Genomic DNA, 25758 nt, shown 5'->3' on the forward strand with positions numbered 1-25758 from the left:
GTTGTTGTTTAGGAGACAGGTGAACTGGCGTGAGGCTAAAGGGGAGGAGGAAATCAATATTTATCAGTCAGAAAGGAGGAGACGTACCATCCACTCTCTCCCCAAGGAGAGTAGGGTAAGTGAATTAACATTTGCACACACACTCACAGACATGATTGTTTTACAGCACTTTACAGAAATATGGTTATTTTTCTCGTTAAATCATTTTATTGACATCTTCACATCTGCTCACAGAACTTTGTTGTATTTTTAATCCAGCTTTATTGTTTCCTCATTTAAATTTTTTGCCCTTGTGTCCCTAATTATCATTCTGCTATCAGCGCTAATCACCTCACTTATTATTGTTTCTTTCCTTCATATTAACCAATCCATTCTCTGTTGTTGCAGGTTCATCCCACATCAGAGTGTGTAGTTGATGAGGCGAGGAGGAGCCAAGGTAACCATGGTTATCAAACTCGTGCTGCCATGGAGGAGACGAGTCGCCAGAGTGCTGAGGCTGCGGACGACGATGACAGCACCTCAGAGGTAGAAACACAACTGTTACTGCCTTGGATTCTGATTTCGTTTCATATTTTATGTGGGAACTATGGGGTAAACTTTTCTTGAAATCCAACAGTGCATTATCTAAAAAAACAGACGACTTTGTCCTCAAAATTGGATCTGTGTTTTTAAAGTATTTTTAAAGACATCTTAAAGATATATTCCAAATATTTTCATGTATTTCATTCATTCTTCTTAATTTATTTCTTTGTTTTGTTTTGTTTTCAGGGAGAGGTGGAGGTTCGGCAAATCAATGGACACTCCTCAGAGGAGGAGAAGGAAGAGGAGGAGAAAGAGCCCTGGCCAGATGACCACAGTAGTTCAAGGTAAGACACATACAGTATATCACACACATGTATCATATCATCTATCTCCTACACATACATGCACATACCATATGCAAATCATAAATCATAAACACAAGCAGATACGTTTGTGTGTTTAGTCTTTGATCTGTGATTTATTTACAGTGACTACTCCAGCGATTACTCTGACTGGACAGCAGATGCAGGGATCAACCTTGAGCCGCCCAAGAAGAGTGTTAAAGTGAAAAAGAAGAGCAGCAGTTCTGAGGAGGACGGAGAGAAGAAGAGGGACGGGAAGAAAGACAGAAAGAAAGACAAACCAGACAAAGACGGTGCATTACCAAAGAAGAAGCAGCCAAAGGAGAAGAGAAAGGTTGGTCGTCAGTTATGGCTGAAATGTTATTTTCCTCCTTGTAGCGACAGGAAGAAGGACAAGTGAAGTAAGAAGTGTGATTCTGAGTTATTACCCATCAGCTGTTTGCACAAATAAGAGTTAAACTAATAATTTGATGATGTGAAAGTGGCATAAATTTCAGCCTTTGCCATTAATTAGACATAATAATAAGAGATACAGTGGAAACCACTTATAGTTATTTGGTATAGTTAAGGTGATCAATCGCTTTTATGGATTAAAAAGCTTGAAACAGAGTCATTCCTATACAAATGCTGTTTAAATAATTCCCTTACAGTAATCAAGTAGTCTGCTTATAGTGTTCATTTTGTGTCTTTTCATACAAGACAACATATGGGAAAAAAATTAAAACAGTTATAGCCTACTACTGCCAGCTGTCATATTTGCATAAGGTTTTTGGAGCCTGTGTGTGTGTGTATACATGTACCCTTGCTGTTAGCATTTGTGTGTCATGTTATACCTGGAAACAGCCTCTGTGTAGTTTATGTTATTTGATCTTTAAATCAGTAAATACTGAAGCTGTCCGTTTCATTAATTTATATTCACGTAATAAATATACAAATGTCAATTAGATGTTCATCTGCATGAGAAATAAAAGGGAAAAAAAAACATTTGGTCATAATAATCATGTGTTTACACATGTTGACACATGAGGGGAGGATTATGAGAACTAACTACTAAGTGTAGGTCCTTAAAGGCAAAATTTTCATACATTTGGAAAATATAAGAAAATGTTCTAAACCTCAGATTTTTGAATGAACTGTTATTGAGTATTTATTATGTTGTGTGTCATTCAGAGGACAGAGTTTCAGGAGCAAGGGTTGACTCTGGAGGAGTGGCTTCCCTCCGCTTGGATCACAGACACGGTCCCTCGGAGATGTCCTTACATACCCCAGATGGGAGATGAGGTACACGGCGCCTGTTTCTGTTACAGAGTCCTCACCACAGGCGAACCATATGTGAACCACATTGGTGGAGAAAACTTACACCAAAAACACAGGCACATGTTTTACATAGCAGCAAGATTACAAGTCTTTACACTAGCTGAGATTGCCATCCCAGCAGCTTAACATATCTTGTAAATATATTACCATAAGTTTTGTATTTTTGAGTAGAGTAATATGTTGTACAGTCAGGTAAAGTACCAGGAAGATACAGAAACTACAGTTAAAAGTGATCTGTTGTGTATTTTAAATGATGCATGTGTATATTTGTGTGTGTGTGTGTGTGCAGGTATACTACTTCAGACAGGGTCATGAAGCCTATGTGGAGATGGCCAAACAGAAAAAGATTTACAGCATCAATCCTAAGAAGCAGCCCTGGCACAAGATGGAGCTGCGGGTAAGGAACAGTTTGACAAAGATGGATTTAAGACTCTCTGAAGAGAGACATCGCTCTTTACATCCTATATTTCTGGAGATTTATATTGTCTCTTCACTTGTGTGCCCACAACCACTGAGGAGAAGCCCATAAGAAAAAATCACAGTGGAGCCATGTAACAAAATACAGGCTTTACACAGGGGAATTATACTTGGACTGTTAAGTTAATGACATTTATTAAAGTTAAAGTTTGGCTATTGCTGCATAGCTTTATTATAAACAGATGTTTACTTACCAGTCTAGAGGAAATGTTGCTTAACTCACCAAGAGCTGTCTCCAGAGGTGGAAAGCAACACCTATGTTATCTGTTATCTCTGTCACGTCTTTTCTTCTACTGAAGTTAGCATGCTAACCAGCTAGCCCCGGCCTGTTTCCTCACTTTCCGCTAGCGACTCACTGTAACCTCCAATCTGCCTTGAAGACGTAGTGCTGCTCAGAGGATGTATTATAACCTCTTTATAAAGACATATGATATAAATTATAAAGACAACAATGGCTGAAGGTCTCGTCAATTTGACAAACACCACCACCCACTCACAGGAAGAAACCACATTCAGCAGCAGACAAATAACCCCTTTAAGAACATTGAAATAAAAATCACAGTGAAAAACTTGAAAGAATTTTTATCTACTTCTCTGATAAATATACAGCAAACATATGATGCAGGACCCTGTTTTGTGATCTAACATGACATGTTGGTTGTGTAATATTTCAGTGACATTTCCCTTACAGGTTGCTGAATTTTCAAAGTAATAGCTACAAAGCGCAGCGCACTAGAGTTGAACAAATGACACATAGCTTTCCTAAGGACACATAGCTGCAACCTACAATGATGTTAGCATTCAATGTTGTTTCATTGCTATCAGCAATTCAACACAGACACACGCACACACGCACACACACACACACACACACAGAGTCAGAGTAGCTAGCAAAACTCTTACTGGTATTTTTTCTTTATCTACTTTCACTCTCAGGTGGACTTTAATCCTTTTTCTGTCCTAAAAATGTCCTTCCACTAAAAGACAAATGTCTGCTGAGTACAAAGTTTCATCCCTGTATATGAAACCGTCTCTGAAAGAAAAAGAAAAAAAGAACACCATCAGACACTTTTCTTAAAAGCAGCAGCTTATGGTGTTGTATTTTTACTTGGTGTATTTTTCATTTCTTTTCTGTGTGTGGAGGCAGAAATAGCTATTTCTGTGCAGATGGCAGACCATAATGCATTGCAGGCACAGTGTGCATCTTTGTGATTGTGTTGCCTATAGCGTGTGAAATGCAGTGCTCTCTTGTGTATCTTTTTTTGTAATTTGAACAACCAGGCATGACAATGCTAAAGCATCTGTCTCTACTCTCACTTTTTCTCAGCTGGAAAAACTTACTGTAGCATTGCTAACACTCTCTCAACCTGTATCTACACAATAAAACAGTGAGAAAAAAAATCTATTTAAGTGAGAACTAGTTTGCGTGTGTAGTGAACTACGGTTAGGTTCCAGGGTATGTGAAAGATCTTTCCTGAGAAGAAATGAATTGTGTCATTTGTTCTTTTCATTTGTGGTGTTCAGGAGCAGGAGCTTATGAAGATAGTTGGCATCAAGTACGAGGTCGGCTTGCCCACACTGTGCTGTCTGAAGCTTTCCTTCCTGGACCCCGACACCGGCAAACTGACTGGAGGGTCCTTCTCTATGAAGTAAGCATCCCTCTAGAGCAGCAAGCACAGATGTGTAAAGATTGCACTGCATATCAAACATCTCAAGTCTTGGCACATGTGCTGCTTTACAATGTGTCACATCCTGTATTTATATTAACTTTTTCCACGAACATGCAGATTTTTTTTGCTCACTGGGAAACTCTCCTCCTAAGTAATCTATTCTGTTAAGTTTAAATGAATTCTAATCTTGACACAAGAGAAGACAGCACTCATAAAACATTTAATACAGTAAAGTTACATTATAAAATAAAGAGTGTTTGAGAATGGCAAACTATGCTACTACAAATTCTAAATTCCTGATCTGCTGTACACTGTTAATATGGGTGTTATATTCATTGTTTTATTGCTTTAATGTTGCAATTTGTACATATTTCTCTCGTCGTAGATACCACGACATGCCTGATGTAATCGACTTCCTGGTGTTGCGGCAGCAGTTTGACAATGCCAGAAAGCGGCAGTGGAGTATAGGTCAGCCAATTTTGTCTTTGCTGTCTGAATAAACCAGACTAACTGGAGACGTGTGCAGTATTTGAAGCAAATATAAAATATATTTCACGTACATCGTGTTGCTCAGTTTATTGTCAACTTCTGTTTTTTGTAAAGATCTAAATATTCCTGTGATGTCTATAGGTGACAGGTTTCGGTCAGTGATTGATGACGCCTGGTGGTTTGGGACTATTGAGAGCCAGGAGCCCTACCAGCCCCAGTATCCTGACAGCCTGTTCCAGTGCTACAACGTCTGGTATGACCACATCTCTGTTTGCACTAGGCACGCATGTCTGATCACATAAAAAAATTGCAGTTTCCAACTGTTCCTAATTTCTCTGTGAGTTGCATCAACAAATGAAAAGACTTCTTTCCCCTACATGACCCACAAACTGTGCACAGGCATAGATAAAAACAGAACTACGTGGTGGTGAGGAAAGGAAGTGGAGTGTCACATTGTTTTCAGTTTCAAAGGTGATAATGACAAGTCATATAGTTATAGAACTTACACATTATATTTTTGCTATCATTGAAGCACTGCAAGTTAATGTCAGAAATGTTTTCAGCCCCTTTAAACTATAAATGCACTCATAAGTACAGGGAGGTTACAGTAGAAATATGGATGTAAAATTATAATCTCTTAGTGAGCAAATCTTTATTCTTGTTTTATGCACAATTGTGCAGCACAAATTTTACAGATTTTTTATCAATAATATAATTACATAAGTTCTGTGACTTTAAGGTCCTGTGAAATTCCACTTGAAATTTAGAGACTGACTGACTTTTAGGAATCAATGAAGTGTGAAGACTTTGTCTCAGCTCCCACTGGGTCCACTGTACAGTGGGTCTCTTGGCACAAAGAGTGTCTTAGTAAATAGAAGAATTTAATGATTTAAAGGCTGGACTTTCCACAGAACACGAACACAACATTAAATCTTTCATTAAAATGGTTTACATGCAACAGGCATTTGTTTGCTTGGACAAATTCAGGCAAATTTAGACACAGAGCTGCTTGTGATTATGCGTATGACACCTCCTCTCACGACGCTCATTAACTGCAAAAACACCTCATGGCTTGAATCATTCAAGAAACTTGACAGAAGTATCCCGGATGACAGTTTGAATTTGAGATTTACAATGACACCAGCTGGCACTGCCCTTTGTTTTCTTGTCTGAGTTATTTTTTTCTTCTCTTGAAAAACTTCATTAGAGAATGACATCCACTTTAGGGTGTGGGAGAGGAATGTCAGTGCTTGCAATGCTGCACGTCACCTATGTAAAATAGAAAAGAAATGACAAAGACAAAGACAACAATGTGATGAATGTTGATGATTCATATCAGCACTATTTCCCATCCAGCTGGGATAATGGAGACACGGAGAAGATGAGTCCTTGGGATATGGAGCCCATCCCTGATGATGGTGGGTGATCTAAAATACACCCACACTATGGTGGACACACAACTCAGACATGCACACAAAATATTCCTTTACAAAGTAAAAATTCTGGTTTTCTAAAGTTTGAAATCTTTGCAATCTTGTTTTGTGTAGCCACGTTCCCTGAGGAGTTGGGCATGAGCGTCCCACTGGTAGAAGATGAGCAGAAGGAGTTGCTGTACGTCCCCCTGGACGGGGAATGGGGCTGCTGCACACGCGCAGACGAGTGCGAACGCATCATCAAAGCCATCGACCAGCTCTGCACACTCGGTATGGCGTCATCAAGGCCCTGTGAAAATAAGTCCACTTATGTCATGTAAGCAGGGATGTGAAGTTAAGCCACGAGGGCGCGTTTCTTGTAAAGAGGCAGCAGCATGACTCTACACAACATGAGTCACCCCTCTGAGCTCATCAGCATGAGCCCAGCAGAGCCACGGATCATATGTTAAAAGGAATAAGCTGCTAACAGGTTGAGCCAGATATTGAGGTGCTTGCTTGAATTCCAGTTAAGTGATGTAATGTCATATTAGGCACAGACTTTGTATTACTGCAATCCTCCCTAGTGGAAGAAAGCTGGTCTGAGGGCTCCCTCTAGTGACAGTTTGTGGAAAAGACACACACGGGTACCAACGGCCGGCACACTTAATCCTTCTAGATCTCTCCCTGTTACTCCTACGCTTTATGCCGCAGTTGGCTCACAGGACAGGATTTATATTAACTCTTTTAGGTGCGTTTTCAACATCTAAATTTAGGTAGAAATATTTAGAATAGGTAGGAAAATCTTTAGCAAAAAGGGATAAAGGGAACAAAGATTTCCACCTTGGTTAAATACCCTTACCTCACTTACATTGCCAGCAACGTTACTGCACTCAATCATGTAGGCTTATTATTGATTAAACATTGATTAAAAACCCTGGCATCATCCTGCCATTTTGATCTTGACCCTTGTCACAAATCACAACTTCTCCTTCCTTTTCCTCTGTCACCTTGAAGCTGTTTTGAGTACTAAAAGCTTGCCTGCTACAGCTGATGTGTCCCAGTAATAATCCTCTCTTAACCTGTCTTCTATCTACCGACAAAACTCATCACCCTCAGATGTGGCAGCACCATTTGCCTTTCCAGTGGACCTACAGGCTTACCCCACGTACTGCACAGTCGTGGCCTACGTCACTGACCTCAGCACTATACGCCAAAGGCTGGTGAACCACTTCTACAGGTAAATAATAGAATAGATACAGAATGTGTGTATGTAAGAGAGAGAATATATATAAACAAACTCTACATCTGTTTGTTTTCCTTTCAGACGACTGTCGTCTCTGATGTGGGAGGTTCGTTATATTGAACACAACGCCCAAACATTCAATGAGCCAGGATCATTCATCGTCACTACCGCCAAGTTTGTCTCTGACCTCATGCTGCAATTTATTAAGTGAGTGTGTTTAATGTACAGTACTGTTAATTTAAAAGCCTGTATATCGGTGTCTATTAACAAAATGTTAATCAGTTAATGAGTTATCAAAAACAAGTATTTCGTTTTTGTTATAGCTATTTGACGTTGCACATTTCTTGTTAACAATTAAGACCATTTCCATCTTGTCGTCTTTCCAACATTTGAACTGTCAGATATGAATTCATTTCTGCTCTCTTGTATTCTTCAGGGACCAAAGTCTGACAGACCTCATGCCCCTCTACAAAACTATGAAGAAGGCAACCTTCTCTGACTCTGAAGATGAGGTGTGTCTGCATAAATACATTTTTACATTTGACTTAAAATTATCCTGAACATGTTAGCTGATATTGATTACATGGTTTCTCACTAGGGCAGAATATTGTTAATGTAATTTGTTTATATTAATATTATATATATATATATATTAACTCTTTTACACAAATGTCTTAATTCCTGCCTCAAGATGCTGCCAATTTGAAATGTTTAATGCATAAAACATTGCCCCTAAAGTTTTGATTACCAGTAGTAATTATATCTTAAAACACTGTGACAGAAGAGCAGAAACAATGAAGCTGAGAGTTTTTTACCAGCTAAGCCCTCATTTTCATTCACCAGACTTAACTACATTAAATCACATGAATACCACTACAGTCAAAGGCAGCAGACTGAAGTTACTGCTACACTCTGCTAAGCTAAGCTAGTTATCTTTGAGCCTGACTTGTTATCTGTTATTTTTTCCTTCAGTATGAGATTGAGTTATATGTGATAAAAGACTGAATTACCAAGATGTCGCGTGTTCATCAAATGTATTATATTATTTGAAAAAAAGAGGGCTCATGGAAAAAACTAGGGCTAGCAGTGGTTCTCTCCCCAGCTAGCTTACAAGTGAGGTAGCATTAGGTCTCTTGTTTTAGCAGACTAATTAGCTTTTTGTGATGGAGCTGTTGTTTATTTTGTAGTAACTGTAAAGAGCTTTCACTGGAATTGTTTGGGTCTAAGTCTTAATAATTTTAATATGGTAAAACAGAAGTCAAAAAGTCACATTCTGGTCTTAACTCAGTTTTGGCCAAATATGCATTTACTGCATTTTGTCTTTGTAGGGCACGACAGTGGTCACAATAATCTGATTTGTGCTTTCAATAGATCTAGTTTGGCAGCTCAAAGACTCCATGATGCATGAAACCTAACACTTAAAAGGCAGCTGGTCGTTGAAATAATGAAATACTGTATTGTATTAAAGAGCAGCCTATAATACATGAGCTTAGTAGAGTGCAATATGCATTACCTTTATAATGTTATCCCTGTTCCTGTGTAGGATGAGGAGGAGGAGGACGAAGATACTAATACTCCTGGAACGTCCACACGAAACCACAAGGTAGCATGTCTCACAGCAACAGTGTGTTCTCATACGTTCCAGCCAGCTCTCCACATGAGTGACAACTAACCATACTAAACTCTAACCTTTCACTTTTCACACATAAAGTTAGCCGACTGTCACATAATCCATCAAAAGAACAGCAGGCTGTTTTGTATCAGCTAGTATAGTTGCTTCAGCGTATTGTCATTTTTTTGTATAGGGTCGTCGACCTATGCAGCGCCAACTGCGAACCCGACCTCCTTCATACGACCCTCATGCATGGAGGGGGCGCTGTAAGGAGCTGCTGGACCTGATCTTTCAGTGTGAGGACTCAGAGCCCTTCAGAGAACCCGTGGACCTACAGGAGTACCCGGTACATATGCGACAAAAGTCTTACTTTCTGTATTAAGTGTGGTGCACACATGTGAACTCTACCTTCTCATAAACAAACCAAACTCCTCTGGCTGTGATTTGAGTTTAGCTCATTGTGAATTTCCATTAGGCTCACATTGATTTGCATTTGGTACTCGAGTCTGAGGCATAAGTGGCTACTTTTCACTTACACGAGGAGTGGTATTTGAGGTGAGGGAATTGTTTGATCTGAAGAACAAGCCTCTCCATTCAGCATCTGGAATGAAGACCAAACCGAATGGATGTATAAGTTGTGAAGGAGAAACAATGTGAACAGACTCACAGCTTCAGTGGGCTAGAGTTCTCTTGTTAACAGAAGAAGGATGGGATTGTTTCGCTGTTGGATCTGGTTTTTTCCAGTCCACTCAAAATGAAACCACAAATCCCCCCAAATCTCTCACTTCTCTATCCTCTTTCTCCGTCTTCCTCTTGTCTAGTCCTTATTCTGTTCACATCTTTTGAGACCTGTAATTCCCAATTTCTTCTGCTTCTCCCAGGACTACCTGCAAATAGTTGACTCTCCAATGGACTTTGGAACCGTCCTCAGCACGCTAACAGAAGGAAAATACCAGTCTCCCATTGAGCTCTGTAAAGATGTCCGGCTCATTTTCAGCAATTCCAAAGCTTACACGCCCAGTAAGAAGTCTCGGGTGAGACATGCATTCGCAAACACACACATACACTCACTGAAACCAAAATATATACAATTTAATGTCTTTTATTGCTTCCGTTAGGCATATTTTGATGAGTCCATAAAATAAAATCCTGAAATTAGCCAGTGCTTTTTAACATGTATCCCTTTTTCTTCTAAGTGTGACATTTGATTTCAGTGTGTCCTTCATTGTGTCTCCAGATCTACAGTATGAGTCTGAGGCTCTCTGCGCTGTTTGAGGAGCATGTCAGCTCCATCTTGGCCGACTACAAGGCCATCCACGGCCTCACTGATAAACTGAATCGACAGGGCACAGACAGACAGACGCGACACACTACGGACAGACAGACACGGCACGCCATGAAGAGGAGGAGGAGGAGGAGTGAGTCTCCCACAAGCAGCACTGCATCCAGGTAGAAGGAAGGACATCTTCATTTAGATTTTTTTAGCTCCTATGGTGCATTAAGTTTGATCTTTGGTAATCTTCCTTATCATGCTGCATCTTTAGCCCAGAGAGGAAGAGGCGTGTATCATCCAGGGTGACCGCAAAAAGGGAGCCATCACCAGCTCTTTCACGACCTTCCTCCCAGAGACAGAGCATCCCCCTGAAACAGCCCCCCCAGCTGGTCAACGGGAAGGCGGATACCCCCGCTGCAGGGCGAACACGAAGTGCAGCACGGCATTCTGCACACTCACCACCTGCCTCATCCTCCTCACATAATGCCACGAGCAACACACAGAGCACAGCAGGTGAGACCACTTACACATGTAAACTCTCTTAAAGCAATACTAAAACGTTTTAAAGGAGTAGTTTCACATGTTGGGAAATACACTTATTTACTTTTCTTGCTGAGAGTTGATGAGAAGAACACCACTTTCATGTCTGTATGTTAAATGTGGAGCTGATCACAACACGTTACACAATTTGTCTCTTTGCCATCTTCAGAGTCTACTCGTTCGCTGAGGGCTCATAACTCTGTGTCGGCTTCAACGCCAACAACTTCCGAAAAGGTGACACCCTCTACAGCTGCAGAAAGTAGCAGTGGGGGAAGCACCCGGCGGAAACTCAGGACTCCTGTACGACACACCCCTGGTAAGAGATGGTGTCATTTAGCTGTGATGCTTAGGTTTATGGTTAATATGGTGTAAATTAAGTATTTAATGTCACCTGCCTGCTACTGATATTTTGTCATTTGAATAAATGTCCTCCCTCTCAGGCTCTCCGGTCAGCCCTTCATCTCAGAGCACTGTCCACCTGAATGGCCACAGTAGTCATATGACCCTGGGCGTGGGGAGACGGGGGCGGAAATCCAAAACGGACCCACCAGTGAGTCCTCCAGAAGTCACGACTCCGGCGAGCCCTTCCAGACCCCGGGGTCGCCCTCCTGGCAAGAAGAGAGGCAGGAAGAGCAAGCAGGAACTGGAGGAGATGAGAAGGAGCAGTAACCGCAGGAGCTCCACCCCTGACGATGACCTCGACCATTCCACAGGCGACGAAGGTGGGACATCTTCTGCACAGGAAACATCTGTGATGTCGGACTCTGGCGTGGCATTGACGCCTAGACGGCGCGGCCGGCCCCGAGTGGTAAGAACTGATGAATCCACCCCTCCTGCTGAGTCACCTGAGCCCTCGCCGCTGAGGAGGAGCAGCAGGAGAGGCAATGAGGAGGTCACCCCTCCTCCACAGACTGCTCCTCAACGATCCAATCGCAAGGAGTCTCCAAAGGAGGAGGCAGGGGACGGGGCAGGAGGGTCCATGCGCACACGTAACCAGGGACGACGGTCAGCCTGGTACATGGAAGAGGACTCTGAGGAGGAGCAGAGGCAGCTGCTGTTTGAGGACTCATCAATCACCTTTGGCACCTCCTCTAAGGGGCGTGTCCGCAAGCTGACAGAAAAGGCCAAAGCCAACCTTATAGGCTGGTAACAGAACAGAAACGCAGGATGTGAGGAGGAGGAGGCTGACTGCCCTGGCAGAAAAGAAATCTTGAGAGATTAAGATTTCTTAATTTATGCGTTGGAGGAGTAGGGGGTTGAGGACGTCGTGCTTGGTGTTGTATGCATTTGTGTGCGTGGATGTGTGTGTGCGTCTGGGTAGCTGCCGGTTCATCTGCTGCTATTTGAAGCTGTGGCTATGGAGAGTCACAACAGTGCAGTTACCTGTCCAATCCTCCTTCCTCTCAGCCCAGTAAGCACATCACTACGGCAACGGGTGGCTTTCAGACAACGCATGTTCATTCGTTCCAACTCCTCTTACATTATTGGTCCATGTTGGATCCGATGGACGCTTTCTGACTCCTGCGTCGGTGGTCTTGTGACTTGCTCTTGTCCATTGAACCACTCTTCACCCTTGTCTGACCTTAAACATTGTTGGTGTCAGACTGGGCAAAACAGTAGTTGAACAGAGTTTTGGTACTTGAAAAAGTCACAATGAGAGCTGGATGCATCTTATCTTGCTCTTACTATTTCTGAACTTTTCAAATGCCTCTGCTGGGTTGGTCAAAGACACCCACTGAGCTGAAATTGTTAGGTCTGTGATGGACTACAGACCGCTGGCCTGACAACATCTTTTGCCCCTCTCTTCATTGTTCCCGTTCTTTTTTTATACAACCCTCTCTTAGCTTTTTCTAAGATTTGTACGTAATGATCGGCTCTCTGTTTTGGAAGTCTTACACATTGGCTGACCTGAGCGTGTCTGTCTGCGCTAAAATACCAAATGGTGTACCTAATGTAGGTACTGTAGATCAGTGGGGTTTGTTTACTATTGATGTGCGTAGGAGTGTGTGGGTGTGTGTGTGTGTGTGTGTGTGTGGTCTTGTTTTGCATGTGAATTAGAAAGAGGAAGCATCTTTTTTTTTTCTTTTTTTTTGTTAGAAGCTGTCGGGTGAAAGGGGTCATTTATATGTTTAGATAGATCATGTTTCAATGCGTCCTCAACATTAGCAATACCTTGTGCCTTTATGTCTTTGGCGTGTGTGTGTGTGCGTGCATGTGTGTATAAGCGTGCTTGGCCTCTGCCCTGCAAAGTACATGTGCCTGTATGTGTACGAAATCATGTTGTGACTATGAGAGTGTGTGTAACTGAAGGAGCGTGTGTGTTTTTACAACACAATAGAGCGTGTCGTTCACTTTCAGCGTACAAACAGTGGCATACAGTTTGATCGTTGTGAAACCTCTCAAAGAAATGTATTTATAGCAGTTGAAAAAAAGACTTTACTGTTGTTGTAAGCATACCATTATTCATGTCAATATATTATCCTATAACCAACCTATCGTCAGTTTATACCTAAGGTACAGCGAGTGGAGCTTTGGGTGACTAGCTTTGAGATGCACTTACCACAGACCGGTTATCAATGCAGTCGTAGGGAGTAACCCTGTGTATTTTAAAATTGTTAACATATAAAAATGAACTTTTTAAATGTTGATATGTTTCTATGGTGACCATACACATGCGCACACGCACACACGCCCGCACACACCCACCTACACACACACAATTCTGTCTCGCATGTTCTAGCACTTTCTCATGCCTGAAGTAAACAGGATGGAGCCAGATCAAACTGGTTCGGACAGAATTTGGACGCTAAGCGGAGAGAGAGAGAGAGAGAAAGAGAGAGACTAGTCTACATTCATCTTTCTGATTGTGTGCCTTTGCTACTCTGGCATAATATCCTCAGTTTCTCCTTTTGGGGCCTTTTATTTTGTTTTTTTGGACTTCCTGGTTCCGCTTATCGCTGGGTTCAGAGAACTGGACTCCGGGGACTGGACTGGACCTGACAGGCTTATATGGAAGGCTTTGGAAAGAGAGAGAAGACAGAAAAATTACAAATCTGACAGGAGACAAACATTATGTCATTCGCTCTCTCTGTACACACACCTAGAGGACTGAATTTATAAAAGATGGCGGTCTCCACTTTTGTCATATTTCTGTTTTTTTTTTTTTACCCCAGCACAGAGCAAGTGAATGCCAAAATCTGACACTTGTGGGGTTGACTGGGGAGAACTGAATGGTAGCATCTATATACACCTGATTCATTTCATAGGTCTTCCTTGTCACATATTAATCGACATATATCTCATCTGCTTATCATTGTTTTTGTTTTCCTTGTTTTTCTGTTAAGGATAACTCAATGCCAAATTCTGTCTTTGGGCACTGAAGTTTTAGGACATGGCTTTTGAATGTGTTTATTTTAGCTTAGTTTTACAGTCTCCACAGTGAGTGTGTTGAACTCTGTCACCTATAATGTGTCAAATGTTTTCTGTCTGTGTCCCTGCCATATAGGACAGTGTTTCAGTGGCCAGATCTGTGGAGTCATACTGTTGGAAAGGTGTCATACTCTGCTGCAGTTTTCTGAGGACACAATTTACAATTCTTTCTGTCACTTTCACAAATGCTTAGTTTATATTGTGTATATGAAGAGTTTTATCCCAAACTGAGTTCCATAAGTGACTGTTGACATCAAAGTAAATCTTATTATTGGGGTTCTTTTGTTCAAAATAGGAAGTTATTGATTTTTGCCCATAAATGTATTCATTTTGTGGGCAGCAATTTTGTTGGTTGTAAGTGTTCGTTTATGACTTTCATTCATAAAATTGATCTATAAACTCTTCATAGGCACATTAAGGTTCTGGATTTTTTTCTATTGCATTCACCAATAATCATATTTACATATATGCACAGATTCTGGAAGCAAAATTTTACACCCAGATTTCTCAAACCTGAAATACGAGCTCACTTTTAAACATGTTTACACGAGCCAGCTAAAAACACACAATGCTTGAGAATCCAAAATGTTTGCAGGATAATGAAAAGGATCTAGCCATTTTGAATTAGGGATGATTTTTTTCCCAACGGCATCCTTGGCCTGCTACATATAGGAGCCATTGTATTCCCAATTAATAATGGGATGTGCATTCATTTCCCATTTTAAAAGTTAGTACAGTCAAAGTAGGAATGCATTTATCGGTTGAAAGTGGACATCAGACTCGTTTAGTCTGCTACCACCTCCTTTTTCAAATCTGTCGAGGTAAAAGAGCTGATTGAGTTTTGCTGGTCAGGTTACATTAACCATGTTAGTGATAATATACAACCTCTAATCATTTCAAAGGGGCCTTAAAAGCAAGTTACTGGTCATAATCCAGAATGGGTACATTAATTTATTCTTATCTTTTCAAACACACATCAGTCACATCTGTTTTGCCTGCCCTGTCTGTAGTGCTTCACAGAGTGGACCTCACGAGTTTTAGCTATCAGTGCTTTCTACCTTGACTCAGCAGATCAGATCAGCCCTCTTACTTTACGAGACCCGCGCTGAATTTTGATGCTAAAGGACACATGCATTCATTTACCACAGGCCTGTGCTAATGTGTGGCAGAGTTGTGCTGTTTGTGGTCTCTGACCAGGCATCACAGCATTGGAAGTCATAGGTTAAAGGTCACAATGTGTGTGTGAAGTGGCTGCATGTGAGCCACTGGGAAGCATTTTGGGATGTTTTTAAGTTTTAATGGGAGGTGGGATGGGGGAAAGAACAGAGCGGGAAGGGAAGGGGAAAGGGGTCACGTGAACTGATTGAAGAGGATGTCTTTGTTAGTTTGGATACTTTTTATATATAAAAGAATTAATGCAAAAAAGAAGCATAAAGCTAGAATGTATGTGTAGGGGAGTACTGCTGTCCTGTTAGTTAATACCAATATTTTAAGTAAATAAACAGTTGTGTTTCCATATCCACTTTTACTTCCTGTTCATTTGGGTAATTTCAAAGCAACAAGTTGTTGACAGTTTTTTTTTAAAAAAACCTAAATTAAAAAGGTTTAATTTGTTTTTGTCTTTTAATAAAAGCACTTTTTGCAATTATTTGCTTTGCTTGCTAAAGTAAATTAAATACTGTAGTACTAAAATACAACCTGTTAAAAATAAGACTACTCACACATTATAGCAATGTTGCATTAATGAACAACTCTCCCACCTCGTGTCGCCAAAGCGTAACTGCGTCAAAACAACTTCCCCGCCCGGAGCTCGCGGGCTCGGCTCTTTCCTGACGTGGCGAGCCGCTAAAGGTCCGCCGGTTCATCCGTGGGCTTCAGTGATTGGGTACACTACCATTTCGGCAATTTTGATGAAAAATGTAAATACACAGGTGGCAGCGGCATGGGCAAAAGAGTGGTTTATGTAAATACAACAGAAGTGAAACCGTCTGACTTTGTTCTGGTTTCCAGGCGCAAACAGACTCCCTCAGACGCAATGTGTGGCAGATAGTTGCAGGAAATACTTTGGATTTTAATACGAGGTAAGAATCATAATTACTAATGCGCTTTGACAATTGTTTTGTTCAACTTGCATTTCCTTTAACTTTCTGTTGTGGCATTTGTCGTTTAACAGGGTTTAACTTCCCATAACGTGTGGTTGAACAATGTTAACATTAAGCATGTCAATAAAAAAACTAATAACGATGTATTGTCCAGAAGTGTCGTTCACAATGGACAGAGCAACTTAAAGGCTCATTTAGACATGTCTACACATCTACTTTGGACTGATTTAGCTTCGGGTCCCGCACCTGCTAAATCCACCTGACGCGCGTTTCCGTCCCCAGGTGACAGCTGCGCAGTCATGCCTCAGCTCACAGGCCCTGCGGTGCTGCAGCTCGTGCTGCTGCTCTCCGCTGTGCCCGCGCAGTACTTCATCTCCCGGTGGAGCGGCACCAGCGTGGCGCAGCGCTACCACGCGACTACACGGTAGGTGGGGTAGAAATGCATAAAAAAGAACATTTATTTTTCATATATGCGTCAGTTTACGGTGCCACCACTTTGTATGAGAAAGAAAACATGTATGGAGTTGGGAAAAATGTTTTGAAAATTGATGGACGTCCTGGAAAATCCATCCAAATGCCTCAGACTCTACACTGGGTAACCAAACCTGCATTACTGAGTCATTATAGTAATATAGTGATGATAAGAAAGTCCATTAAGGAATTGTGCAGTGTGTTTTTGTCTCAATTTAACGATTAACCTTGGTGTTTCAGGTTGCTCAGAATTTGGAAAGAGTGGAGAACATCATACCTCAATGGCACTGCATGGATGGACTGGGCAAATCAGCAGATGTCCTATGTCATGTGAGGGTTTGGAGTCCCAATAACAACTGTGATTGAGATTCAGACATGTGTTTTGATACTCCAAGGCTCTGTATTCATTTGCATAATGCTTTTCTTTCAAGCTTGAATTCTCTCACTTTAAAGGTGACCTCTAATGTTTCAAGTTCTTGTAGGAACACTTCAGAAAAAGAACAGGGAAACAAACCCACAACTCATTTTTATGTCAAGACTGACAATATTTCTGCTTTATAAAGGTCTCTGCTTGGCTTGGGACAGGGAGACGAAGCGGCACACATGTTGCCTCCTGTAGAGACCATGCTTTATGACAACGATCATGGCTTCTTCGGAGGTTTGTGTCCATACACATATGTAAACTTGGAAAGTTTGGGTCAGTAGAGATATTCAGAAAGAATCTGAGATTAATTACATGGAGCGTTTTATCTTGTAGTCCAAAAGTGAAATTTCACCTGACATATCAAGTATTTTTAAGAATGACAGGAATTAACTTACATTTTTTTATCTGTATTTCAATCTTGTGTCTCCATATCTCCCATTACTCTGCCATTTCTATGCTTAGATTATTTTGTCCTTGTCACATGCCTCACTTAAACCCTTCAGCAAGTACAAAATTAAACTTTAAGTCTTAATGCTCACAAATATTCTGAATTGGTGAAACTTAATTGAAATGTCATGTATTTTTCAGTTGTAAATAGAAAGAAAAAAAAAAGTTGAATCTGATGCAATGACACCCTGACTGCAAGAAAATTGAGTGTTCTTTCTGTGCTCATATTGAAGTGAAAAGTTCTCACATCTGTAAGATAGTACATATCCTGTGGTTTCACTGAAAGCAGCACAAGTCAAATTTATCTCACATGATTTTATTATTTTCCTCATTCCTGCAGCATCCAAGACAGTGCGCACCCCCCGTCCTCCATATGTGTTTCTACGAGTTGGAGAGGTGGTGATGGAGAGGAAGGGCCATATGGTCGGGGTGGTGGTGAGCTGGGACCCTGAATTGCGAGCCCCTCAAGAGTGGGTAAACAGGATGTATTCCAACTCTGAGGTTAGCAGCCACAACTATTCCTCTCTTCACTAAAGGTCTGTGTCACAAAGCAGCCAGTGTTTTTGTGTTGGGAACCTAAAAATTAGCCAGTTCACAGAGTTTTTGGACTGTGTGTGTGTGTGTGTGTGTGTGTGTGTAGGGCATCACAGCAGAGAAGACGCCTCATTACAAAGTACTGTTCAGCGGGCCTGGACCCTCCTCTCTGTTAGTTGCATATCTGCCTCAGACGCAGCTAGAGCGCATCACTGGGATGAGGGTAAGTACTGGATAATTGCAACACACACACGCACGCACGCACACACACACACACTCCTGGACTCACTGTTGGATGTTTCTAGCCGGACATTCCCACCTTGGAGAATTACTTCACTCATTTCGATGGGGAGCGGTTCATCATGCAGCCCTGGCTTAGAGAGCTCTTTCCTGAAGATGAGATTGATGATGCCTGACTGCTCGGTCTGAAAGATCCATCGAACTGACAATTTCATTTTCTTCCTTCTGTGGTGTTCTGTGGTCAAGTACTGACGTGGTTGTCATAAGTGCCAAGCTTTGTACAGATCAAGGGGATCATCAAATCCCTCCTTGCTGGATCTCAATATGAGGGTGTCATTCGGGGATTTGGAGACTGTTAATACTGGGACATATGAAAGAAATGCTGTAATCAAGCTCTAATGAACACTTTATTTCTTTGAGATGTAAAAATATACAGTATTTTAATATAATGTGTCTAAAAATGTTGAATTTGAATCAGACTTGAATGGTTGGCATGTTTAAGTTACATGATAAGAGGGAATGCTGGAAATGACAAAATTTCTTTGAAAATGTTTATAGTTTTGACATGACTGGTAGCTAAGGTCCAAAAAAAAAAAAAAAACTTGAAGAACTGCACTTTTGATCAGCCACAGCTATGCAATAAAATGTTCTAAATTGTGACAATCGGCTCTTTGGTTTCATGTGCCAATGACAAATGTCTTTAGAGTTTTTTCCTGCTTCTGTCTCTGAGACTGAAGGAGACAGACACCCGAGAGGAGGCAGTGATTTTGGGTATACAGGGGAGGTGAGACAGGGGTGCAGCGCCCTGCCCTGTGCTTCCATACTCCTCATCTTCATTCCTCCACTCCTTTGTCTCCTCCTCTCTGACCAGTAGGGGGGGTCCCAGACTTTGTCCAAGGAGCTGACTGACTTCGCAGGCCTTCTGTTGAGCATTTTCAACTGCTGACACACACACTTGCCTCCTAAAACACACACAAATGTACACTAGTTACAATTTGTCCAGCTATGACTTCACAGTGCTAATGAAAGGTGTGCTAACTTTTTTCTTACCTCAGCTGACTCAGACATTCTGCACTGTGGTAAAACTGTGGTGTCCCCACACAGACACTTTTGTCCAGCTTTTCCAGTAAGACACCACATACTCGCTCCATCTTCTCAAAATCTGAAAAAGTGACCACGACCTATGGAAGTATTTTCCTTAACTGTCAGATACAATTCAACATACATATATTCTGTAGGGTCCATGAAAGATTCACAGCACCATAACACATTTGAGTCTTTAGTGTCCAAATACTCCACCTCTGCATCCATGTGATATAGGTCTGCCTCTCGGTGGAGAAACCTCCTCACTGAGGTGTCCCTGTCACTGATACCATGCTGTCTAAGCAGAATATAAAATATTATCATACACTGATTGCAATAATAAAGAACAAAGTGAAAAAAATAAGCTACTGCACATCAAAATTAAATAATTACATATTTCACATAAGAAGTGAGCATATACCATATTACAAACTAACTGGACTGCCTGCCCATTAACCCTTAAAACAGCAACAATTCTTAAATAATTTGCTCATCAATTATCACTATTACTCCAGTACTTGAGTAACTACTACTCTTACTACTAGAAATATATTAGAGGCACTCTAATGCTTCAGTGAATTATTGAGGAGGGTTCTACTCCGTAGTAGTACTACCAGCTGTGGAAAGTGCATTTACTCAATTACAGCACTTGCAATTTTTAGGGACTTGTACTTCACATACAATTCAGACGGAAATATTGTACGGTTTGCATATTTGCATATTACTGACAGATTATTATTATTATTATTATGACGTACTTTACATACAAAATATTTGATCAACTCATGATATATGATGCAGTGATAGAGATTAAACAACCCCACAGTAAAATTAGCTTTGCCACAACCAAATACAACATCGAAATGCTGTTTACATTTTTGATAACAAAAAACATAATACTCTAATGGTTCTTCTGAAGACTGATGAATCCTTTTGTATCTAATGCTTCTGTATTAGTACTTCATGTGTGAGAGTTCTACTTACAGTTGTATTGTTTACACTGAAGTACCACTGCTACCAATACTTCAACCACTGGCTACGACTACTGCAGTGATAACACCAGTCTACTGTTTGGTCAATGGATACAGAACCATACCATATACTACAACAAACGTATAACACAGTCACAGTGGACAGAAGTGTTGCCTCTATGGACACTACATGTAGCAGCTAGCTAACGTTAAGCTAATGTTACTGTTCCACCCAAAACGTTTACTCTGCTCGTGCTAGTGTAAAAACGCTGTGTGTGTTTTCACCTGACAGACTGTATAATGTACTCGAGTCGCCGTGAAACGCTGTTGGTCACCTCGTCGACTGAGTCCTTGCTGTTACCCACAGTGACCCGAACGGACACTTGGTCCGCCGGGCAACAAACCTCCGCCGTTCCCGTGACCTGGACCTCCCTTACACGGTTGCCGGGACCCTGTCGGTTAACTGTTCGTACTTCCAGCCCCTGCTCCCTTTCATTACCGTTGAACTCACGACCTGAGGCCGGTAGTACTGCAGCAAACACTCGACTCGGGCTGTCCATGATTGAGACCGACTCAAACCAATTTCCCGCTGCTATGGCAATAGGCGAAATGCACGTCGGGACTTGTAGGCTAGTTCCGCCAATGGACTACAGAGGACTACAATATAAAGAGATTTTGAGTAAGAAATTAAAGTGCACATTTAACATTGATTTTATATGATGCAATAAAACTTTTTACCTGTCATCCATATTGGCGTGCTTATTATTATTATTAGCCAGTATTAATATTTGTGTTGTTTTTGTGAAACAGTTCTTATTCAGAATAGACAGGACATCAAACCTGCACAGGAAGAGGGTGCACAGGCGACCACTCAGAAACCGATTTTGCTTCTCAACCACACTGGCAGACTGATACAGCAGAAAATGTTCCTCAAGTCTATATTAATTTAATTAGTCATAAACAGTAATTGGCTGTTTGGTTTTTCGCTCATGCTCTACAATATTTCTGCCAATTGCATCAGGCATATAGCATCTTTAGAATGAAATTTGTAGGCTATTTATAATAACCCAAAGCTGTTTCACATTTCATTAAACACTTCAGTGATTTTCTCTGTAATTGGCATAACCTTCATTGACTGAAAATCTGTATCAGGCAGTGTGAAGAAATCCAGCATCAACAAGTTATCAGATAGACCCAGCTGGAATCTTAAAGATGTGTCTTCTCATGCCTCAATGGAGGAAATCAAACAGGGAAATGTGCTCAAAAGATGGTTATGATGAATGTTGTGCCTGAACAGTTTTAAAGAGAAACGCAATGAACTGTACTTTACATTAGGTTGTATCAGTGCTATTAGTTCTAAAACAACAAACAAATAAATATGTACCACTGTATTGCTTTTTTTTTTTGTTTAGTTCATTCATTATCAGAGTGGGAAATTATTGACAGGGTTCCCTGTCCCTCGTCTCATAAGCAACATTTAGTTTTATTAATCTCTTATGAAACAAAATGAAAAAACAAAGATTGGAGGAAATAGTTAAACTACATTTGTACAACACTGAAACTGCACAGTCACACCAAGAGATAAAAAAACTGTCTTGCTGTCTTTGTTGAAGTGAAAAAACAATCTTTTCCATAGGGAAAGCTTTTTAGGCTTTTTCTGGAGGTCTTCCATCAGAAGCTCCAGATGGACAGTTCTATTCATCATGTCTTTCCTTCTGGCTTTCCACTCTCTCTCCTTCTGGGGGATATTGTTCACATGACTTGAGGAGATTGGACTTTTCCCCCTGATCCTGGAGCCTATCATTCTACCGGCTGCTCTTCTGCCTGGGTCAGTACAGAACCCAGTTTTTCATTTTTGTCCTTCTGTTTGTGCAGCCATCTTTCCACATAGACTACGCTCTCTTTCATGTCACCTCTAGTTGTAACTAGATTCAAATTTTCAGGGTATAATGTGAATGATGTGTGGTGATTGGATTAAATAATATGGATGGTGTATATAATTTAGCAATATGCACTGTGTGACTGAAATATTAAATACAATAACTTGCCTGGACATCTATTCATTGAAGCACATCAAAAACAAGGTCTATCTCCCACACCCAACCGGGTGACTAATTTCTGGTCAGGAGAGTTGCTACAAATATAATTGTAAAAAGACTATAAAGAGACTTATGCTTGGTGTGCACATTAAACACATAGATCCACAAGCCGTTTAACCATTTATTTTGTTCAGGAAATTCTGCAAGGATTAATTGAAGGTAAACATAATTTGAAAGAAATAAACAATAAATAATATCAAACAAAGGACATTAGTTTCCAGCAACTTACTGGTGTGGCACCATGGTCTCGAGCAAAGGGATGTGTTGTACATACCCAGTGCTTTTGTAAACTCCCCTAAGCAACCTCGCCCCACTGTCCTCTGACAGGTGAATCTCCACCCACCCAGTCTGACATGTCAGCATTCCACCAACAGTCATACAGTGTGACAAACCTGCAACGTTTTACCTGTTAAACATGCATCAGAGACAATATATTCTGCTGCAACTCCGCTGCGCTGCTGGCATTTCCTGCTAACTTCCAGGAGTTACTGGGACGCTCCATGATCCATGAAAAAAAATGGTCCATTAGAGTGAACGGATATGACGCGACTGTCTCTATTCAAGGCCCTGCCTACTACACCTGTGATTTGTTATTCTAATCACACCAGTCATTACGCATGCGTGGAACTCTCACTATTCACAGTGTATTGAAGAGGCCCTCGTTAGCCTTTCGGACGTACGATGGTTTGCCTGCTTTTATAATTGACCATAGTTCCGCCATTGGTGAAACATCTGCTCTCCGGCCCAAGACATGAAATTTCGGGTAAATTTGGACTTTTATTAGTTAGTAAGGTTATTGACTTCATTCATTAGTTGTTTCCTCAGCTGTTAGCTAAAACTTCCAGACAAGCGAGCGCAGCTAGCTAGCAAAACACAAACAAACACTGGCACACAAGTGTAACAAATACACAACAGATGCATTTCCAGTTTGAAGGTAACACTAGCTGTGTATGTTTACTCAGTTATGATATTAATTATTGCTCTGAAAAGTTAAAATGTCTGCTGTGAAAAAGTTCTTTTACCTGGGTGCAGTTGTGTTTTTGTTTTAATGATTGTTTGGTCTAAATGCTACGTGCTCTCCCATGGATTTTGAGTCGACAAGTTTATAAGCAAGGCTGATGTCAACCTTGAGTTTTGTACAGTACATTTGTATGTGTCGTTTGTGGTGTGGTCCTCAAAGTGACCAAATTGTTATGTTAGGTAGTCTCACTACACTCTGTTGATTAGATTCTGTATAAAGGACAAAACACTATCCACCAGTTTGTTTTACCATATATTAATGATGTATTTGAAATAACAGCCTTTTTAGCTCAAATGAGGGCTTTTGGTGAGTATTCAGAGGGTGCATGGAGGAAATAGTTTCCTTTAGTTCAAATGAGCCAATTTTTGGGTCTTGTGTCCGGCTCTTCACCGGGTTTCTAATTTGCATCAACAGCAAAAGTACTCTTGGTCCTCCTTAATAAAAGACACAATAAAAAACACATACACAGAAGAAGAGAGAATAGAATAGCAACATCCCATAATGCACTATAAAGGCTTAATAAAAATGGTTTTGATGAGGCAGTAACTTAAATTTATCAAGATTTAACCTCTAGGTATATCATCAGCTAACATAATTTTGTTTCTTATATAGCAACACTTGTTATAAACATCTGCTGTGCCATTCAGACAGATTTTTGTCGCTCTAATGTCAAAGCTGAAGGAATTGGGAACACAATATATTCCAAATATCATTTAGGTCAAGCCTATCTCTGTTTCTTCAGCAGGTGGCAGCACAGTATAATGGTAATAAAATAGCAAAATGGCAGTACACAAGAAATGATGGATTAGTACAGGATTCTAGATACAACAGTCTTCAGTCCAAAAGTGTCGATACTTTTGAAATGACCTTTTTTTTAAAAAGAAAAAAAAAAGAATTATTATTATTGCTATATTAAATTGTTATTTTTATTTAAGACATAGCTTTCTACAATTTTAGAATAATTCTTATTATCAAAAATATAAATTTAAATACTTCTAGCAGCAAAGAAAGGGGAACAATTCTTGTATTTGGCTAACACTGTATCATGAGTTTTTCATGATTAGTGAACAGACTTTTTCAGAGCCTGTGCTGTGGGATAATAGTATAAATAGCAGAATAATAGTCTAATGAAATAGTAATCATGATACAAAAGAAGCATACTGTATCAATGGCTTAAATTTTGTGAATCTTTAATTAGTTTCATGGGGGTGAAGGGTTAGTTTAGTTTTCTGTATGGTAAAGGAAATGTTACTTTGTATAAGCAGCAGATGTAGGCTACTTGTATTTTGTATGAATCTGTAATGGTAGATTGTAAGCTGCAGTCTCTTTGTGTACTGTAGACATAGTATGTGCCCTCTTCTTTTATTTTTCAAGGACATTTGGGAACAGCAGAGATTTGATCCAATTCTGGACGCTGGTTTCTTTAAACAGCTAAGTTTGTTTGGTCTCCCTGGAGTATTAAACTGTGAAATGGGCTTTATAATCACAACCCAAAAATACAAGGCCATATTTGTTGTTATTGTCTCCGGTTTCGCCGGTCCCCCGGTATGCTCTGTGAAACCCTAGATCTGATGCGTGGCTCCGGCCAAGAGAGATGCAGCACCCTACAATAGGGTATTTTCATATGGGAGAGAATGAGGAAGATAAGGAGACCCTTACAGTTAAATATCCATTGAAGTCCAGAGCGTTTTCCTTTAGTGGCCTACAAACTGTCAGGCCTTTTTCACCCATCTTCCAGCGATCTGTTGCTCTAATCACTTCCAAAATGTTGTCTCAATTTCTCCCCCTCCACCTCTCTGACCAGAAAGACGGCTCCCTCAAAATGATTTTGAATGCTTAGAGCAACATACTTGGGAGCTGTGATGTGGTAAATGAAAATGGCGGTAAATTATTTGTTCAGTTGGTGATCATCATAAGGTTACAGACCACTTACATAAACAAGAATCCGTTTTACTCTTAAAAGCATTAATTCTTCTTTTCCCCCCAGTGTTTATATAACTACCATCAGTTTAATAGTACT

The 25758-nt window shown here is 40.6% G+C and overlaps 3 protein-coding genes across 4 annotated transcripts in view; 2 read left to right on the forward strand and 1 right to left on the reverse strand.

Moving 5' to 3' along the window:
• The window catches only part of phip (PHIP subunit of CUL4-Ring ligase complex), a 40560-nt gene extending 24696 nt beyond the window's left edge, over positions 1 to 15864 (forward strand). The window contains exons 20-40 of the mRNA XM_023429949.2: positions 13 to 115; positions 388 to 525; positions 769 to 866; positions 1011 to 1218; positions 2055 to 2165; positions 2491 to 2598; positions 4203 to 4327; positions 4734 to 4816; positions 4979 to 5090; positions 6194 to 6255; positions 6385 to 6540; positions 7366 to 7486; positions 7574 to 7699; positions 7929 to 8004; positions 9036 to 9095; positions 9298 to 9450; positions 9986 to 10138; positions 10342 to 10553; positions 10649 to 10890; positions 11087 to 11233; positions 11358 to 15864. Of these exons, the coding sequence (XP_023285717.1) occupies positions 13 to 115; positions 388 to 525; positions 769 to 866; positions 1011 to 1218; positions 2055 to 2165; positions 2491 to 2598; positions 4203 to 4327; positions 4734 to 4816; positions 4979 to 5090; positions 6194 to 6255; positions 6385 to 6540; positions 7366 to 7486; positions 7574 to 7699; positions 7929 to 8004; positions 9036 to 9095; positions 9298 to 9450; positions 9986 to 10138; positions 10342 to 10553; positions 10649 to 10890; positions 11087 to 11233; positions 11358 to 12067 (3304 nt within the window). The 3' untranslated portion in view covers positions 12068 to 15864. The remainder of the gene's footprint in view (positions 1 to 12; positions 116 to 387; positions 526 to 768; positions 867 to 1010; positions 1219 to 2054; positions 2166 to 2490; positions 2599 to 4202; positions 4328 to 4733; positions 4817 to 4978; positions 5091 to 6193; positions 6256 to 6384; positions 6541 to 7365; positions 7487 to 7573; positions 7700 to 7928; positions 8005 to 9035; positions 9096 to 9297; positions 9451 to 9985; positions 10139 to 10341; positions 10554 to 10648; positions 10891 to 11086; positions 11234 to 11357) is intronic.
• Positions 15865 to 16032: 168 nt separating this feature from the next.
• Positions 16033 to 19227, forward strand: LOC111672517 (uncharacterized). 2 transcript variants are annotated; one of them, XM_023429953.2, is made up of 8 exons: positions 16033 to 16265; positions 16357 to 16427; positions 16731 to 16872; positions 17160 to 17249; positions 17483 to 17577; positions 18131 to 18291; positions 18431 to 18547; positions 18630 to 19227. In XM_023429953.2, the coding sequence occupies exons 3-8, from the start codon at positions 16748 to 16750 to the stop codon at positions 18738 to 18740; spliced, it is 699 nt and encodes a 232-aa protein (XP_023285721.1). In that variant the 5' UTR covers positions 16033 to 16265; positions 16357 to 16427; positions 16731 to 16747; the 3' UTR covers positions 18741 to 19227. The 2 variants fall into 2 exon arrangements, with proteins under 2 accessions (XP_023285721.1, XP_023285722.1); XM_023429954.2 differs by having other exon boundaries at positions 16033 to 16231.
• On the reverse strand, positions 18953 to 21196 carry irak1bp1 (interleukin-1 receptor-associated kinase 1 binding protein 1). The gene is made up of 4 exons (XM_023429951.2): positions 20904 to 21196; positions 19864 to 19945; positions 19615 to 19745; positions 18953 to 19526 (listed from the first exon to the last, which is right to left on the reverse strand). The coding sequence occupies exons 1-4, from the start codon at positions 21176 to 21178 to the stop codon at positions 19265 to 19267; spliced, it is 750 nt and encodes a 249-aa protein (XP_023285719.1). The 5' UTR covers positions 21179 to 21196; the 3' UTR covers positions 18953 to 19264.
• Between the last annotated feature and the right edge of the window lie 4562 nt (positions 21197 to 25758).

The sequence above is a fragment of the Seriola lalandi genome, unplaced genomic scaffold, assembly GCF_002814215.2.
Source record: "Seriola lalandi dorsalis isolate HSWRI2012SDOR001 ecotype SW California unplaced genomic scaffold, Sedor1 jcf7180002054901, whole genome shotgun sequence".
Classification (NCBI taxonomy): Eukaryota; Metazoa; Chordata; class Actinopteri; order Carangiformes; family Carangidae; genus Seriola; species Seriola lalandi.